Here is a 20,667-nt window from a genome sequence, read left to right as displayed (position 1 = left end):
GAAACTATAGGAACATACACCCTTGTCTTGAATGTATAACGGGAATATATGGATGCGGTGAAACTATAGGAAACAGCATACACCTTGTCTTCGATGTATAACGGGAATATATGGATGCGGTAAACTATAGGAACATACACCCTTGTCTTGAATGTATAACGGGAATATATGGATGCGGTGAAACTATAGGAACATACACCCTTGTCTTGAATGTATAACGGGAATATACTGGATGCGGTATATGGATGCGGTATAACTGGAATATATAGGAACTATAGGAACATACACCCTTATCTTGAATGTATAACTGGAATATATGGATGCGGTGAAACTATAGGAACATACACCCTTGTCTTGAATGTATAACTGGAATATATGGATGCGGTGAAACTATAGGAGCATACACCCTTTGTCTTGAATGTATAACTGGAATATATGGATGCGGTGAAACTATAGGAACATACACCCTTGTCTTGAATGTATAACTGGAATATATGGATGCGGTGAAACTATAGGAACATACACCCTTGTCTTCGATGTATAACGGGAATATATGGATGCGGTGAAACTATAGGAACATACACCCTTGTCTTCGATGTATAACTGGAATATATGGATGCGGTGAAACTATAGGAACATACACCCTTGTCTTGATGTATAACTGGAATATATGGATGCGGTGAAACTATAGGAACATACACCCTTGTCTTGAATGTATAACTGGAATATATGGATGCGGTGAAACTATAGGAACATACACCCTTGTCTTGAATGTATAACTGGAATATATGGATGCGGTGAAACTATAGGAACATACACCCTTGTCTTGAATGTATAACTGGAATATATGGATGCGGTGAAACTATAGGAGCATACACCCTTGTCTTGAATGTATAACTGGAATATATGGATGCGGTGAAACTATAGGAGCATACACCCTTGTCTTGAATGTATACCTGGAATATATGGATGCGGTGAAACTATAGGAACATACACCCTTGTCTTGAATGTATAACGGGAATATATGGATGCGGTGAAACTATAGGAACATACACCCTTGTCTTGAATGTATACCTGGAATATATGGATGCGGTGAAACTATAGGAACATACACCCTTGTCTTGAATGTATACCTGGAATATATGGATGCGGTGAAACTATAGGAACATACATCTTGTCTTGAATGTATAACGGGAATATATGGATGCGGTGAAACTATAGGAGCATACACCCTTGTCTTGAATGTATAACGGGAATATATGGATGCGGTGAAACTATAGGAGCATACACCCTTGTCTTGAATGTATAACGGGAATATATGGATGCGGTGAAACTATAGGAGCATACACCCTTGTCTTGAATGTATAACGGGAATATATGGATGGGGTGTAAAACAAACAAATAGACAAAGAGAAGAGGATCGTCTTGCACTTGCATTCAATGCTTCATTGCTTTACTAATACTCGTTCGCATTTTGATCTATAATCTGCTACTTTCACCTTCACAAACGTACCTCGCTGTAACAACAAGAGTCGATGGCATTTCCGATGATTGCGTTACTGGACGAATCGAACTGTTTGAACAACAAGCCCCCTACTTAACAACAGTACTTGCAGTAGATTGGGCGATTTCCCATCGGAAATTGACATACTTGATTGACAGCTCCCTAGAAGTTGCACGAGATTGCTATGGTAACCTGAACGGTGATGTAACAACTGGCAGTCGTGCTGTTATTTTGCCCGGTGCGGTGGTGTCTGGCTCCACGATCTCTATGAAGGATGGGAAAGTGCGTTCTATTACCTTTTTTCGGAAATATGCTTGAACTTTGCAAAACAGAAAAAAAACTTTAATTTGCTGAATCACGCTACTCGTTGAATCTTTTTTCACTGCGAGTGCTTCAAAGATAGCAAGATTGTTTCATAAATCCTTCCTTATTTCGTTTCTTGATCTACGATCCACCCATAAAAGCATTTTTGATAAAGAAAACAAAAACACCTTCAAACAAACAGCAAAAAGTGTCGACGATTTTAAGAAATCATTTGGGCACACCGGAGAAAGAAACTAGTTTACTCCCTTTTTCTCACCATCAAACGCTTTCAAACTCGCAGTGGCAAGACAAGGACCTTCAGAACCGGCCTTTTCTGGCTTGCGTGGCACAGGGATGTCCTGTTCCAAAATCGATGCTAACTTGAACACTGACCACACAGTTATTCGTCGACTTATCAGGAAGCTCGTGACCGCCGGGGAAGTATAGAATCGTCCAAAACATTGGAGGACTGGAAGGCTGATGATGACCAATGGCCGTGGTTATCATGACCCAATTCGTTTGGAAAGATGGCTCTTCGAGACACATTTCGTTTGGCAAGATAGGTTATGATGACCCATTTCGTTTGGCAAGACGCATTATCATAACCCATTTCGTTTGTTCGTTTGGCAAGACGAGTTATCGAGACCTATTTCGTTTGGCAAGACGAGTTATCGAGACTCATTTCGTTTGCAACACGGGTTATTGAGACCCATTTCGTTTGGCAACGTGGGTTACCATGACCAATTTCGTTTGGCAAGATGGGTTATCATGACCCATTTCGTTTGGCGAGATGGGTTATCGAGACCTATTTTGTTTGGCGAGACGGGTTATCGAGACCCATTTTGTTTGATGAGACGGGTTAATCGAGAGTCATTTTGTTTGACGAGACGGGTTATCGAGACCCATTTTGTTTGACAAAACGGTATCCCATGACCCCAAGAACTGCATGTCAGTCTGACCCGCCACTAAACCGTAATTTGAGGGCATGGCGTAAAGTTGATTGGTCTGGTGGAAGTCGCTATCTTCTACATGTTACCAAGGGTCGTATACGTAGTGGCGTTTGGAGAAGTCTTAATGAGGCACATCACCAGGAGATGACCCATGCAGCTGACACCTTTGATAATGGTTCAGTCATGGAGTTGGGTTCTGTTTCGTAGGACTGCAAGCTGGATCTTAATACCTGAGACGCTCAATAGTCAATGATATCAACAGGAAGTACTGGATACCGCCGTCGTGCCACATTTTGATAACCATCCGCATCCGTCCGATATTCATGGATGACAAGACTAGACCACTCCGTTCTTGAACCGCCATCGCCAATTTGCAGGACAACGCCACCAAGCATTATAATGGTCCGCAATATGAATTCCATCTTTGGGACCATCCTGGACGCCAAGTGCAAGCTAATTCATCACTCGTATAAGAAAGGAGCATTCGTCTACTGTATTGAAATAAGTATCAACAAGCAATTGTCGCTTAGACTGTTTCTTTATCAAAACAGGTTCATGACAAGTAATGCATTTTCCACATGATAATGTCGATGAAACGAGGGCATTATTGTTAGGTTGTAGACTTCTAAACATATACAAGATGACAAAATCAATGGTGAATATTTGTCGCAATTAAATAATTGAAACTTGTTCCCATGGAAACTCGAAAGTGTGTTTTTAAAAAGACCCAACCCATCAAAAGGCACTAATGCACCACAAGATCTGTCCATGTGCCAAATTTTATGGAGAAATATACATCAAAAGGCGTTGCGGGGATAAAAAGAATCAACATTTATTTGATTGCGTGCCTACGTATCTTTTTGTTAAAATGATCTGATCATTTGGTTAAATGTCAAGTTTTCCTTCCCGCTTTCTTGTGTCAACTGGAAGGCTGTAGACCCATCGATTGCAACCCGCTTCACGTTTTTCATGTGCTGTGTCATATGCATGCCATGAGTCTCACGTGGTCTTGTGTCTCGCTCCTTCGGGTTGAACCACGAGTTCCTCGAGAAATAGACGACGTCCTCAGAAAATGACACATTTGATTGACATGCGTTTTCGGAAGTCTAAGCATGAAGATTAAGAAATGCACGAGAGGGCCAAGGCAACTCGATTTTGTTACAAGCACGTGCAACCTACCCAAAACCTCGGATCCCTGTGGGAAATCAGTAGTCGTTGAACGTATGCCTTGACTGTCTGTGTTATCGTAGCCCCACGGCCGGGAACGTTCCTGTCAACCACAACATTGTGCCGGCCGAACTCAATTACTTGTAAGCCTTTGTCGCAATGCTGTTGATATTTTCTGTCTTCAACTGAATTTACTTATCTTTAATGTGTATCGAATAAATTCAGTACGTTTCAATGTACAAACGTGCCTAATGTTTGTCCATCATTGGCATCAAAGAATGACATTCGCCTCATCAATGAATGCCTTTAGTCTAACACTGATTTCGGCAATATTACTGCGGGGAACATCAGAATCGAACCCGGGCCTTTAATATGATGAGCTAAAGCTATAACCACCAGGCTACGTACGTACCGCTACTGTTTGTGAAATTCATGGTCAACGGAGTAGCAAGAAAATGTACTTGTAATCCAATAGAAAAAACACAAAGCTAAACATGCGTTGAAACTTGGTGCGTGCGTGTGAATACAATTGTTATTTTCCGGCTGCAATCGGCCGAAATGCCGTCAGACTTACTTCCCTCTCATCTCTATGGAACCTCCCGTCCTCAGCACGTGTTCTTACAGGAAAAACAACCCCATGAAACATTTGTGATCTATGTCGTGGGCAGCATAGGTTCGAGTGAGTGAGTGAGTTTTACTCCGTTTTTAGCAATATCCCAGCAATATCACGGAGGGGGACGCCAGAAATGGGCTTCACACATTGTACCCATATGGGGAATCGAACCCGGGGTTTCCGCGTGACGAGCGAACGCTTTAACCACTAGACTACCCCATCGCCCCGCATAGGTTCGAGACATCGCGGGCAGAGTATTTCTTTTGTCCTTTTTTTGTAGTTTGACAATTGGCCTGGAATGAGTGTAGTAAACTACGTTTATAACAAACTGGCGGATACAGCGAACGGTGTTTGGTCATGGCCACTTGATGTATGTTTTAGTCCAAATGCGTGTAACAAACTACGGATATAACGAACTGGCGGATACAGCGAACGGTGTTTGGTCATGGCCACTTGATGTATGTTTTAGTCCAAATGCGTGTAACAAACTAATACCAGCGCCTTGAGCATGTGGTAGTGCGTGGATATGTGCGATATATAAATATCCAATAATAATAATAAAATATAACGAACTAAAATTAGTGGTGCCTTGATTTCGTAATAACCATAGTTTGGTGTATATCGGAGTACCTAATCTGTCTTTGAGTTACAATCATTATGATTTTTATTATAATTTGTTTACTTTGAAGCAAATAAAAAGCATGTGAAACTTATGCCCACGTGTCAAGGCATCAAATGAGCGATCACAAAGAAGACAGACATGAATCTTAATAATAAGTGATCAGTAGCAGCGTGTGGGATCTCCCAGACAGAGAAAGTCTCGAGTTGCCGGGGGCATTGGGATAGCACAGTGGTTGGAGTGTTCGCTCTTCACCCCTTGTTCGATTCCCTATGTTAGTATGATATGTGAAGCCCACTTCTGGTGTCGTGGTCATCCATCAGCGTAAGACGATAAAGAACGTCCAAGCCCCCTCTCAACGTGTTGTACTGGAACATAGGGATATCATCCTTCGTCAGAGTGCTTTCTCTAACAGTGACTAATTAGTACGTGAAGTGTGATCTTTTTCTTCAGTACACACAATACTGAATCCAGACCGTGACTAGGTGCAGCAGACCTCTCTCTTTGAGAGTATTCGATTTTCGTTTAGATTGTACACTTAATCAGCGGAAAGATGAAAACAGCAATTTTGTACATAAAAATGTGTTTAAACATATGCTTAGAAATTATGGGAAGGGAGGGGGGTCATTGATTTTGTACATGACATGCAGGGGGGTCACTTATTTTGTACATAAATTTCAGGGGGTCATTCACATTGTACAAGCTTCTCCATAAAAATCATCATCACCCCCCTAACCATAAATTATGAACGGTCCCTTAGTTTTTTGCTCAACCGCCGACTCTGTATTCTGCAAACAGGGTTTAGGAGCGGTAGGGTAGCCTAATCAGTGTGCAAAATAGTTTCCCAATTTTGCTTGCCAGTCGGGCTAGCTATGCCTGAAAGTTACTAGCCCACAAAATAATTCACTAGCCCGAAATTTGAATGTAGAAACTAAGCAAAAGATTGCAAAAAGGTAAAATACCATCATTCATCAGGCCATAATCTTGCAAGATTTACAAGTGTATCATGACTTAACAAGTCGGAGAGTGTGATGTATTTAAAAAACGACTCCATAAAATTCACTAGCAAATCGGGCCAGTGACTGTGGAGATTTACTGGTCCGACTGGATTTTTACAAGCCACGGGCTAGCGGGCCAGCGGCTATTTTGCACACTGAGTCTAATGAGTGAGTGAATGAGTTTAGTATTACCCCGATTTTAGTGATATTCCAGCAATATCACGGCGGAGAACACCAGAAATGGGCTTCACACATTGCATCAAAACTATACATATGGGGAATTGAACCCGGGTCTTCGGCTTGACGAGCGAACGTCGATAGCCTAATGGTTAAAGCTTTCGCTCGTCACGCTGCCTTCCACAGTATACATTAATCACTGAACGTGGACAAGCCATTGCCAGAATCAAAGATCCAGACCCTCTGTGTCGTTTCAGTATCATATGCTCCTATAGTCTGTTTGCAGTGAAAACGTACCGATGAAAGTCACTTTAAACAAAAAAGTAAATCAAGTTAAGTGAAATTAAGATTGCGAATCCTCATGATTTTACCTTGCCAAATGAACATTTAAATCTCAAAATCTTATTCAACTTAGGATAAAAGTTCTTTAACAAACGATCATAGATTCAAATCGCTATTATTGGCTTGGATTACAATGGGGTAAGCGCAGTAGATTGAACAGTGAAACAAAGGCACGTGCGGTACGTGAAGAGCGTTAACTTAGACCAGCCCTACTTGTTCTCGGTGTTTCATCTAATGTGCATACACCCTTGTAATACAAACCAATAATAACGATTTGAAACTAGGATCGTTTGTTAACAACTTTTATCCTAAGTTGAATAAAATTCTGAGATTTGAATGTTCAATTGGAAAGGTAAAATGATGAGGATTCGCAATCTTAATTTCGCTTTAATCGATTTACTTTTTTATCTAGAGTAAAATTCATCGGTACGTTTTCACTGCAAACAGACTATAGTCTGGAGTCGAGAACGACATGGAAGGGTACGTATATTCTAATTTGTAATATTCTTTTGTTTTTGACTAATTTGTACAGTCAGGGAATTTCCTCGGCAGTGGCTGACAACAGAATGGACTGTAAGGATGGTGGCTTCAGGAAGGAAGAGAATCGTTTTGGTTCAAGAAGCAGTGTCCCTACTCCTGCTTGTTCCGATGTTACTTTTGATTTGGTTGTTCAGTGCCCTCGGTAGCAGTGATCATTTAATGGCTGTTTTCGTGGACACGTTGTGGAGGGAAGGTTTGGTAAGAAACCTCGTAAGCATGGTGTTTATGGGCTTGATTTGATAGATTTCTTAAACATAGAGCTTTGCAAAGTCGCATTGGAATTTTCTGTACGATACATACCTGTTACAGGATGGTACACCCCAAGAACATGTGATCAGCCCAGCATTATTGTATCTATGAATCGTAACATCACAGTTTGCAGATGACGGCGTGTGGTAGAAAAACGTCGAGTAATTCTGCTACAGCTTTAATGGCATTCAACAATTCATCGTTGTTATGCAGAATTGAGCTTTATTAAATCTCAGCTCGAAACTCAGCTGCAATCGTTTTTATTTTTTGAACAGCAGTCTTCAATGGATTTCATTTGGAGTTATGAAATGATAACTGACCATCAAATTCAGAAGTGGAGTCCTGAAGCTGCTGAGACGTAATGCTAAAGAAGATGGTGTGCTGGCAGGAAGTGCTTATTAATGTTAGATAGAGCCCTCCTCATTAGTTCTAGACGTGATTTCGGTAGCCTTGATTATGAATATGAGAAGAGTTCGGAACCACCTCTGTTTAGGCGCTGATCTGTGAATATCCGGGTTAGAATTGTGTTTTCAGCATCCCAGCCTTGTAACTGACGCGATCGGGTGGTCAGGCTCGCTGAATTGGTTGGCACATGTCATCGTATCCTTATTACGTAGATCAGTGCTCATGCTGTTGATCACTGGATTGTCTGGAACAGACTTGATTATTTGCATACCGCCGCCATATAGCTGGAATATTGCTGAGTGCGGTGTTAAACAAACAATTTGGGGGCTTTACGGGCTCTGTGCCTTAAGGTCTCGAGCGTGAAGTGTTAGAAGTCAGATATATGTTAAAAATGAAAACTGTGTAAAAGGTTGTAAAAGTCCAAGATCCATGGATATGTGTTTTGGGGGTTTATGGGACGACTTCTCAGAAAACTGTTTCCAATCATAATGTGACATGGGTGGTATTACTGTTATGTCTGAAAAGTCGCCATGCTTAACTTAAAGTGTACACGAAAATGAACCTATTTTTCTTGCTCTTTTTTAATATGAAAATTATTTACTTGGTACTTTTAAAGACAAAAACAGTAAAATTATAAAATTAACTATATATTTTTTTGTAGGAAAACGATTTTTATTTTACACATTTACCAAGTGTTCCATTTCAATAGTAAAAACACCAAGGCTTATGTCCTTGGAAATGACGTAATTGGTGCCACATTTATAAACAAATGACGTCATCAGGTTGTATGGAACCGCTTCACGTAGTGCAAGCACAAGTGTTTGATTCCAGCGTCTCAGATGCGCATACTATTGAATTGAACATGGTGCACTGTTCGGTTCCTCGCTGTATGAACCACAATGCAAACAAACATGAAACCAAAGTAAGTTATTTCCGCTTCCCCAAATCACCACGGAGAAGACAAGAATGGATAAAATTCTGTAAAAAGAAGGATAGTGACTGGAATGGCCCGACTAGTGAATCGCGGGTGTGTGTCGCGCACTTCGATATTTGCTGTCGTGTGTCGCGATCGACGACTCTCAGTCAGTCAGCTGATCGGAAACAACTACGCCCCGATGCGGTTCCATCCTTGTATGGTAATGAGGTCAAGGGACAGCACTCTCATCAAGAGCCCGACTGGTCAGTTTTTGTAAACAAACGACGTAAAGTCGAGGGAACTCTGGTAAGTAAGTAAATACCAAAATAATGTAAACATGCTACCCTAGTTTATAAGACTGTAGTTTATATATATAAAATAAAGAAGTATTTATTCATAGTTTCGGTAGCTAATTAGATGTGCGTCTCGTTCACTTCCTGGTTTCAATGACATCGATCCTCGGTGATCAGCTGATCGTTGAGCTAAAGTATTGTGCTTGGTTTTGTGATTTTGAATCGGAACCATTTGTGGAATTTACGTTCAACTTTTCCTATTATACACAGACATAATGCGCAATGATGGACTTTTTCTTTTATGACAATGACGACATGTAGCCGGTAATGTATATTTGGTATTTACTTTTTCAGAATATATTGGCGAGCTGTTACAGGAGGTGTCCGACATTCGAACAGAATTTCCAAGTTGTGCCCTTGCTGACAACTCCCTAAATGAACATCAGCCACCCTGCATGACTGAAACTCACGGAAAGAAACGGGAAAAACAAATCGTTGTCAGAAACCATAAAACACGTTTCCATTAAAACAATATTTATTCTAGTGAGAATAAAGAAATCCAGTATATACATCTGATGGAAATGTTGCACGTATAACATGGACAACACAAGAAGGAATCACCTTGCGATGATTTTTTCCCAATTTCTGCCAAATCCAGTATGTAAATCTTCTGTAGGCCAGATGTCGATAGATTCTGAAAAATATGAATATGATTTTAAGTACACATACATTGTCTTCATTTCAACATGCTGAACTTTTTTAAAATTTCGAGAAATACTACATCCATTTGGATAAAGAGTATGGGGTTTATGGTTCTAGTTAGTGGGGAGGTTTTTGTGTATTTCAAGAATGTGTCTGTTTGATAGTGTCATGTCTGATGAGAGGGTGGTGTCACTTTGGAGGAAGAAAATATGGTAGATGACAAGAGGGATAAAGTTCATCAATAACTTCATTCATTACATTAACAACAGGTCAAATTATATTGTACTGTGAAGCATTTCAAGTCGGGGTCACCTCAAATGTTTTATGTTTTTTAACATCTTTAATCCTCGCAAAGACACGAGGGCCTGTGATTATTGTGTAGGGTTGATCTTCCAACTAGGTCTATTGTGTAGGGCATATTTTCATCCAGTACTACACATCCTCAGATGGTTTGGTACACCAATCCGGTAGCAATTGTTGCTTTTATACACTTGTTTACTTTCCTGTTTTTTCTTATATTGCAAAATCCAGCATATCAGGTCATCTCATCTCAACTTACATCCATTTAACTATGTACCAATTACATGATTTTAATGAGTAGTAATATTAAAATAGCCTCTGTTAACTGTAGGGGCATTGCCGAAAAACAGAAACGGAAAGAAATTATGAACATCTGGCGGAAAGGAATTGCTCAGTAATCTGTCTTCAGGATATTCACATTTCCCATGAGTTAGAACCTATTATGAGAAATAAATGGGGCGTTCAAATTATTAATACACTAAAACAGTTAAATGAAGGCTCCAGTAACAAAAGCATAGCATGATTTACCTGTATAAGGCTTATGAGGTACTACTTTTCTTGTATCATTTCTCTGGATATACAATATTATGGAAATGGAAAAATATTGCTCTTTTCAAATTCATCTACAAATACATGGTCTGTATCTTGTTTTAGTAATGCAAATAATAATTTTAGAAATTATAAGCATATTTCGGTATATTACTTGTGTATTGGTTCATCATCACCTATGGGGCCACTGCTGTCAATGAATTCATTGTAGTATGCCTCCATACTATACTTGCTCAGTGATACGTCATGGAGGCCAGGGTGAGAAGTAATGCAGTTGTGATTTGATGTATCAAGCTTTTCCCTGATTGGAGCAACATCCTGACAACATAGCTCCTCTACTTCAGACTGCATGTGAACGCAGTGACCACAAGTGCACCTGTAACATTATCGAATGAGTAGTAATTTTACTTTGAAAAATCAATTGACTTGTATACTCATGAAGAAGCCGTTTTTTTTCCTGCAGTATAAATTCATATTTGCATTTATATTTATTGTATGTGTGTGTGTGTGTGTTTCATATCATATCATAACATATTTGAATGAAGAACTTTTTTCAACAGTTTCCAAGAGCTACTACAATTTTCTCATTAACAGTCAAAGGTCAGAAAAACTTATAACCATTGATCAATGAATGTACCGGTTTACAAACAAAACATGTCACTGTCAGTGCAGTGTCCCCTATTTTCGTGTTACTCAGATAAGATGTCGATAACGTATACTGGATGTAGCAACTTGTTTTTAATCGAGTGATAGTAGATATGGAAAAAATATACATTATCTGTAAACTAAAGTTCGTTCACTGTCGTTCTTTGATCCTGGTTTTGGTTAGAAAACACGGTAAACCGGAAAATTGATGTGCTGCGGTTTCACACACCCGATTTCACAGAAATTAATGTAACCACCAAATTATGAAAACACATTGCAAACACAAAGCAACATATACAATGCATATTCTTTATAATCAGACATGGTGTTCACATAATACAAGAGTATTTATTTGTCTGATTTGTCAACGTTGTAAACATATTTCCGGTATTACGTGCCCACGGTAATGACTGCGTTGGGGAAACGAACCCAGAACTACGTACGTGTTTGGGGAAGATAAAGCGAACTTTACTCAAGGAAAACGACAATAATACTACAATCTAGTGAAAACTCCCTGTGAAGTTAGATGTAAGTGTTATCTTCAATTATTGTTTGGACAAGCATATTTGATGACACTGACACTGTGACGGGGATGGACCAGGCGAAAAGCAAACGAAGAGTGCTGGTTATCAGGCATAGCAAGCATCACTACAAATAGGTTTATATTTTGAAATGTACATTATTTAGATAGAAGTAATATTATGATCTTACCACGGTGGTCTCGATGAATCGGACTCTGCGCTTGACGACACAATGTTTGAAGACAAAAGGTCTTCACTGGGTTCCACATCATGCACTTGATCGTATCTCGTCTTTACTTTGAAGTCTGGGAAATTAGCCCTTGTCGGTTCAAAGGAATATGGTTGGACGTTTTCTTGATTCAGTGAAAATTCTTCGCAATCAGACGACGAATCCGAGGCCATGTTGTTTGTGACAGTAAACTGGTACTGGATGTCTTTCACGTCAGATTAAGACAAGCTACCAGTTAGAGTGGCACCAATTACGTCATATCTAAGGGGGGGGTAACTCAGGCCTGTTTCGCTCTGAAATCGAATGCTTCATAACGGCGCACCATTTTCACACGTATTTTCAGGTTCAAACTATTAATATGAAAAAGATGAGTGCATATATCCAAAAATGAATAAGTAATAATTCTAAAACTGAATTTTGATTCATGTAAGAAACAAAATGATTTTTTTCGTGTACACTTGCCCTTTAAGGAACTGGAACGGGTTGATAAACCTGATGGATGCGAATGATGCTGGAAACTTTGTTACTAAACACAGGGAAAAGGATACACGATTAGTGGGTATTTTCCGCTGAAGCTATCATAATTATTCCAGCACTGCCTTGGATTCGTGTAATTCTACCAGTGCTTTACGACCAATTCAGTGAGGTTCTTTCTCGGCGTAGCAGGATTTAAACAACATTGCGCTCGTCCGGCGCATTGAGTTAGTAAAGATCTTTCGGATGTCGAACTTTCAATGCTACTTTCTTATGTTGAGCTACTAGGAAATGAGATAGCTGGTAAATTGGCAAAAGCTGCGTTAGACTTCGATGAGTCAGAAAAGGGTGACAGAACCCCCACCTCTTTTTGATCAATCAGTCACCGTTAGTTCTTTATTGTATTGTATGTATCTATTTCGGAAATGTAGGCCATTCAACACATAATTCACAAACAATTCAGAAACTCTTGTTTTATTAAAGTTCCGCCCTCATCACGTTACTATCAAATGCCACTCATGAAAATATCATAGTTTTTCTCTACCCATTTGTTGTCTTAAATCGATGCGGCAAAATATGCATACATCTAGTTTCCGAGCGGGGCGGTGGGGCAGTCTAGCGGTTAAAGCCTTCGCGTGTCACGCCGAAGACAAGGGTACAGTGTGTGAACCCCATTTCTGGTGTCTCCCGTCGTGATATTGCTGGAATATGGTGTGGCGTAAAACTAAACTCGCTCCCAAAGAGCAGACTCCACTAGATCAGTAGTGAGACTCGGTGGCTTGGCCAGCTGCATGTCACCCTGCCCCTACTTTGCAGCGTGTTGCTCATGCTATCACTCACTGGGTTTCCTGGTTTTTCATCTTTACCGACTACCGTGTTAAAGCTGGTGTTTTAAAACAATTGCAACATTTGATATTTATATCATTCCAGGTACATGACGGATGTGTAAGGTACATAATACTAGATGCAAAAGTGCCTGCAGGTAGTAAAGGAATAGCTATATGCTGCTTCATTACTACATTCGACAGTGATCGCGTCACTCTATGTGTACAAGTCCATCACAAGGGTTAAATATTTCAATGTCAAAACAATTAAGGATCATATTTATAATGTTAATTTTCATTTAATTATTGGGGTTTTTTTAAAGGAAATAGAATTACTAGATAAATTTTGAATAGAATGTTTTGTAAATACATAAGAGGTGTTTAATATATGGTAGTTTAGGTTATCAACTGCGATTGTTAGTGGCCTCCTGAGAGAGTTCTTAAGTCCCAAAACATTCAAAGTACATTTAAACTTGCCAACTTATTAAAAACGTAGTATTTTTGTGATTTAAATTTTGGCTAAATTTCCCTCCAATCGCCAGCGGCTGAAGGGATGGTGTAAATCCAGGTTGGGTCCATGCAGCCAGCAAAGGCACTGTTAGTCCCCATGGTCCCTAGTATGGTGACCTACCTTCAGTTGTAGATCTATAGCCCATTTTTACATTGTGTTGTCACTTAACAGATTACTATTTTATATGCTCCCCAACTTGTTTTAAATATAATGTGATGTACTAGTTGTTGTACTGTCCTTGGGCGACAGGATTTTATAACCTTTAAATATATTTCACTCTTTATTAGTGCTGCATAAGGTTCTCTCGTCACGATATGGCTGAAATATTGCCGATGTGACAAAAAGATTTAACTTACTATGTGTACAATTCAACAATATGCTTTGTTAAAGTGAGCACTCAGAAATATTCCAGCTATATGGCGGCGGTCTGTAAATAATCGAGTCTGGACCAGACAATCCAGTACTCAACAGCATGAGCATCGATCTGCGCAATTGGGAACTGATGGCATGTGTCAACCAAGCGGAGTGCGGCGTAAAACTAAACTCATTCACTCACTCACTACCTCTCGTACATGCTGACAGCGGCGCTGACATAGGGAAACACAGGTCGGAGATTCTGGTATTCGTGTATCTCAAACAGTACAATGGCAGCGTTCTGTATAATGATGACATGTGTGCATGCCCTTCATCTGCACATGTCAGCATGGCCCCCGGCATGAATCTAGACTTACGTCATCACAAACGCAAAGAAATGTCCATGACTCAAACACCCAATAGAACGGACAAGTCATGTGGATGTCTGGGAGGCTGGCGGGCCATTTGTATAATTGTTAGCTGTCAATCTATAAATGAGTTACGGGTAATGTCCATGTATTCCCTAAATACGTTTCCCAGTCGAAACGTTTAATTCATATTGAATACATCAACATGTACGTCAGTCCGCGTTACGAGTAATCGCATCAGCATCAACATCATCGAAACGTGTGACTAAGGCAGGACAGCGAGGGCGTGATCATGAGACACTTCCAACACTGTGATGAGAGGAGCAAGCAACAGAAAGGGAACGTGTCGCGATCAATTCTCAGAGTTTGGATCATGGAAATGAAATTAAAATTCCATTTTGTAGGGCTTACGCTGGAGAAGGGGCTGAATGGGGGCCCAGTGTTGCCGCGAGTTTAGGATATGCAACAGTGAAGACGTCAGACTCAACAAGTGACACACACACATTCCACCAGTCGTGACTCACACACACAATTACTGCGGGATTACAACTCACGTGAGCGGAAATAAACCCCAGTCTCGCGAGACTTGGCCAATACGGAAAAATTAGTGCGAGGTAAAGTTGATTTGTTCTGGGAGCGCGTCGTCACAGACATGGAACTAACATGGACGGGTGTTTGTCTTTTTCATGTAGCGTTCATGAAAGAAATTTAAACTAGGTTAATTTTGCCTCACGTGCGCTGATTCACGACGCCGGGATACATCTAATTTCTGCTGCACGTGCTCAGATTTGCAGAGGCTGTTCTCCTCAGAACCTTCTTCGTGTGATCGGGTGATAATACGTTGCTTGATTACTCCGATGTGGCTGTTATTAGCGACGGGCGCGGACAACCACACCCCGGGGAACCCCTTAAGTCAGCTTGTCACTTAACTGTCATTTCAACTCTGAACTTAACAGTCCGGAAGAATCTTCCTCATTTTTTAAAAGCAGAATCAAAGACGTTTTTCTGTCGTTTGCAATTTGGAAATCACTGTTGCCATTACTTTGGCGTTTTCAGATCTTTCTCTACAGACGTATTACGTAAGAATTAAGCTTTTGAAATGAATTTGGTACAAGTTACATTAAAGGGTTTCAAATTTGTTTGATTTGTCAATCGTAATCAAGTTTGCATTACACGCAAAATAATGCCAGCAAATGTTTGTTGGGCGTGATGTTTTGTAGAGAGTCATCATCGGCCTCATTGAAAATGTTCCTTATTTTAGTGGCGCTAAAAGTGAATGGGAGTGAACCAGGTGATTAGATGTTCTCTTTGACGTCGTGATTACTACATGTGTATACAGTGAGTGAGTGAGTGGATGAACCAGGTGATTAGATGTTCTCTTTGACGTCGTGATTACAACATGTATATACTGTGAGTGAGTGAGTGGATGAACCAGGTGATTAGATGTTCTCTTTGACGTCGTGATTACAACATGTATATACTGTGAGTGAACCAGGTGAGTGAATTACAACATGTGAACCAGGTGATTAGATGTTCTCTTTGACGTCGTGATTACAACATGTGTATACAGTGAGTGAGTGAGTGGATGAACCAGGTGATTAGATGTTCTCTTTGACGTCGTGATTACAACATGTATATACTGTGAGTGAGTGAGTGGATGAACCAGGTGATTAGATGTTCTCTTTGACGTCGTGATTACAACATGTATATACTGTGAGTGAGTGAGTGGATGAACCAGGTGATTAGATGTTCTCTTTGACGTCGTGATTACAACATGTATATACTGTGAGTGAGTGAGTGGATGAACCAGGTGATTAGATGTTCTCTTTGACGTCGTGACAACATGTATTACAACATGATTAGATACGTCGTGATTACAACATGTATATACTGTGAGTGAGTGAACCAGGTGATTAGATGTTCTCTTTGACGTCGTGATTACTACATGTATATACAGTGAGTGAGTGAGTGAGTGGGTGAACCAGGTGATTAGATGTTCTCTTTGACGTCGTGATTACAACATGTATATACTGTGAGTGAGTGAACAAGGTGATTAGATGTTCTCTTTGACGTCGTGATCACTACATGTGTATACAGTGAGTGGGTGAGTGAGTGGGTGAACCAGGTGATTAGATGTTCTCTTTGACGTCGTGATTACAACATGTATATACTGTGAGTGAGTGAACCAGGTGATTAGATGTTCTCTTTGACGTCGTGATCACTACGTGTGTATACATGTGAGGTGATTAGATGTTCTCTTTGACGTGTGAGTGAGGTGAACCAGGTGATTAGATGTTCTCTTTGACGTCGTGATTACTGTATGTGTATACTGTGAGTGAGTGAACCAGGTGATTAGATGTTCTCTTTGACGTCGTGATTACACGTGTGTACTGTGAGTGAGTTAGTGAGTAGGTGAACCCGGAGATAAGATGTTCTCTTTGACGTGATTACTGCATGTGTATACTGTGAGTGGGTGAACCAGGTGATTTGATGTTCCCTTTGACGTGATTACTGCATGTATATACTGTGAGTGGGTGAACCAGGTGATTAGATGTTCTCTTTGACGTGATTACTGCATGTGTATACTGTGAGTGAGTGAACCAGGTGATTAGATGTTCTCTTTGACGTGATTACTGTATGTGTATACTGTGAGTGAGTGAGTGAGTGGGTGAACCAGGTGATAAGATGTTCTCTTTGACGTCATGATTACTACATGTATATACTATGAGTGAGTGATTGAGTGAACCAGGTGATTAGATGTTCTCTTTGATGTGATTACTGTATGTGTATACTGTGAGTGAGTGAGTGAGTGGGTGAACCAGGTGATGAGATGTTCTCTTTGACGTCATGATTACTACATGTTTATACTATGAGTGAGTGAGTGGGTGAACCAGGTGATTAGATGTTCTCTTTGACGTGATTACTGTATGTGTATACTGTGAGTGAGTGGGTGAACCAGGTGATAAGATGTTCTCTTTGACTTCATGATTACTACATGTATGTACCGTGAGTGAGTGAGTGAATTAGTGAGTGGGTGAACCATGCGATTAGATGATCTCTTTGACGTCGTGATTACTACATGTGTATACTGTGAGTGAGTGAGTGAGGGAACCAGGTGATGAGATGTTCTCTTTGACGTCGGAATTACTACATGTATATACTGTGAGTGAGTGAGTGAGTGAGTGAACCAGGTGATGAGATGTTCTCTTTGACGTCCTGATTACTACGTGTGTGTACTGTGAGTGGCTGAGTGAGTGAGAGGGTGAACCAGCTGATTAGATGTTCTCTTTGACGTCCTGATTACTACATGTATATACTGTGAATGAGTGAGTTAGTCAGTGGGTGAACCAGGTGATTAGATGTTCTCTTTGACGTCGTGATTACTACAAATGTATACTGTGAGTGAGTTAGTTAGTGAGTGGGTGAACCAGGTCATTAGATGTTCTCTTTGACGTCGTGATTACTACATGTGTATTCTGTGAGTTAGTGAGTGGGTGAACCATGTGATTATATGTTCTCTTTGACGTCGGGAGTACTACATGTGTGTACTGTGAGTTAGTGAGTGGGTGAACCAGCTGATTAAATGTTCTCTTTGACGTCCTGATTACTACATGTGTGTACTGTGAGTGGCTGAGTGAGTGAGAGGGTGAACCAGGTGATTAGATGTTCTCTTTGACGTCGGGAGTACCACATGTGTATACTGTGAATAAGTGAGTTAGTCAGTGGGTGAACCAGGTGATTAGATGTTCTCTTTGATGTCGTGATTACTACATATGTATACTGTGAGTGAGTGAGTGGGTGAACCAGGTGATTAGATGTTTCTCTTTGACGTCGTGATTACTACATGTATATACTGTGAGTGGGTGAGTGAGTGAGAGGGTGATCCGGGTGATCAGATGTTCTCTTTGACGTCGAGATTACTACAAGTGTATACTGTGCGTGAGTTAGTTAGTGAGTGGGTGAACCAGGTGATTAGATGTTCTCTTTGACGTCGTGATTACTACATGTGTATACTATGAGTGAGTGGGTGAACCATGTGATTATATGTTCTCTTTGACGTCGTTATTACTACATGTGTATACTGTGAGTGGGTGAGTGAGTTAGTGAGTGGGTGAACCAGGTGATTAGATGTTCTCTTTGACATCGTGATTACTACATGTGTATACTGTGAGTGAGTGAGTGAGTGAGTGAGTGAGTGTGTGTGAACCAGGTGATAAGATGTTCTCTTTGACGTCGGGATTACTACTTGTATATACTGTGAGTGAGTGAGTTAGTGATTGGGTGAACCAGGTGATTAGATATTCTCTTTGACGTCATGATTACTACATGTGTATACTGTGAGTGAGTGAGTGGGTGAACCAGGTGATTAGATGTTCTCTTTAACGTCGGGATTTCTACATGTATATACTGTGAGTGAGTGAGTTAGTGAGTGGGTGAACCAGCTGATTAGATGTTCTCTTTGACGTCGTGATTACTACATGTGTATACTGTGAGTGGGTGAGTGAGTGAGAGGGTGAACCAGGTGATTAGATGTTCTCTTTGACGTCGTTATTACTACATGTGTATACTGTGAGTGGGTGAACCAGGTGATTAGATGTTTCTCTTTGACGTGGTGATTACTACATGTGTATACTGTGAGTGGGTGAGTGAGTGAGAGGGTGAACCAAGTGATTAGATGTTCTCTTTGACGTCGGGAGTACTACATGTATATACTGTGAGTGAGTGAGTTAGTGAGTCGTGAACCAGGTGATTAGATGTTCTCTTTGACGTCGTGATTACTACATGTGTATGCTGTGAGTGAGTGAGTGGGTGAACCATGTGATTAGATGTTCTCTTTGATGTCGTGATTACTACATGTGTTTACTGGTAATGAAAGAATCACCGTCAAGCATATCCTTCTTTACAGTATTGACAAAGGATAAATATTTCAAACAGTTAAGGATTTTTTTATAATATTAATTATCATTTAATAATTGAATTTTAAAGGAAATAGAATTACTTGTTAAAAAGTCCCAAAAACCTTCAAAGTTATATTTTTAAAACGTAGTATTTTTGTTCTTTTGAAGTTTAGCTAAATATTTCCTACAATCGCCAGCTGCTGAAGGGATGGTGTAAATCCAGTTGGGGTCCATGCAGGCAGCATAGGCACTGTAAGTCCCCATGGTCCCTAGTATGGTGACCTACCTTCAGATGTAGCCCATTTTTGTACTGTGTTGTCACTTAACAGTTTACTATTTTATAAATTTGTAATTTTATAAATATGATGTACTAGTTGTTGTACTGTCCTTTGGCGACAGGATTTTATAAACTTTAAATATATTTCATACTTTATTAGTGCTGCATAAGGTTCTCTCGTCACGATATGGCTGAAATATTGCCGATGTGACAATAAATTTTAACTCACTATGTATACAATTCAACAATAAGCTCTGTTAAAGTGAGCACTCAGAAATATTCCAGCTATATGGCGGCGGTCTGTAAATAATCGAGTCTGGACCAGGTGAGTGTACGGATGAGTGAGTGAGTGAGTGGGTAAAAGGGTGATTAGATGTTCTCTTTGATTACTACATGTGTATAATGTGAGTGAGTGGATGAGTGAGAGAGTTAGTGGGTGAGTGGATTAATTAGTGAGTGGGTGAGTTAGTGAATTCGGTTTACACAGTTTTGCATGATTCAACTGTATCACGACAACCAAGCCTTGACTGCTCCTACTAGTGAGTGAGTGAGTTTAGTTTTACGCCGAACTCAGCAATATTCCGGCCGTATGGCGGCGGTCTGTAAATAATCGAGTCTGGACCAGACAATCCAGTGATCAACAGTATGGGCATCGATCTGCGCAATTGGGAACCGATGACATGTGTCAACCAAGTCAGCGAGCCTGACCACCCGATCCCGTTAGTCGCCTCTTACGACAAGCATGGGTTACTGAAGATCAATATTCTAACCCGGACCTTCACCGGTCGCTCCTACTAGTGACTCCCGGCTGTCAGCTTATTCAACATTCTACCCTAAAGTCTAGTTTGTGCATGATAATACCTAATACTTGCTGAACACTTGTCTGATGCATTTGACATTGACGCGCCACCTGTAGCAACACAGACAGGCGGTCTAAGT

At 40.4% G+C, this 20,667-nt stretch overlaps 1 protein-coding gene and 1 long non-coding RNA gene across 2 annotated transcripts in view; one reads left to right on the top strand and one right to left on the bottom strand.

Moving 5' to 3' along the window:
* LOC124274408 overlaps positions 1-20,667 on the top strand; it is a 58,760-nt gene that overhangs the window by 24,215 nt on the left and 13,878 nt on the right. The window lies entirely within an intron of this gene.
* LOC124274407 (P2X purinoceptor 7-like) lies at positions 9,594-12,274 on the bottom strand. Its single transcript, XM_046709783.1, has 3 exons — positions 11,984-12,274; positions 10,782-11,003; positions 9,594-9,770 (listed from the first exon to the last, which is right to left on the bottom strand). Exons 1-3 carry the CDS (start codon positions 12,193-12,195, stop codon positions 9,617-9,619), a joined length of 588 nt encoding a protein of 195 aa, XP_046565739.1. The 5' UTR covers positions 12,196-12,274; the 3' UTR covers positions 9,594-9,616.

The sequence above is a fragment of the Haliotis rubra genome, unplaced genomic scaffold (assembly GCF_003918875.1).
Source record: "Haliotis rubra isolate DU_JTF1 unplaced genomic scaffold, ASM391887v1 Scf190, whole genome shotgun sequence".
NCBI classification, from domain to species: domain Eukaryota; kingdom Metazoa; phylum Mollusca; class Gastropoda; order Lepetellida; family Haliotidae; genus Haliotis; species Haliotis rubra.
Note: the sequence above shows the minus strand (reverse complement) of the source record. Positions and strands in the feature narration are given on the sequence as shown.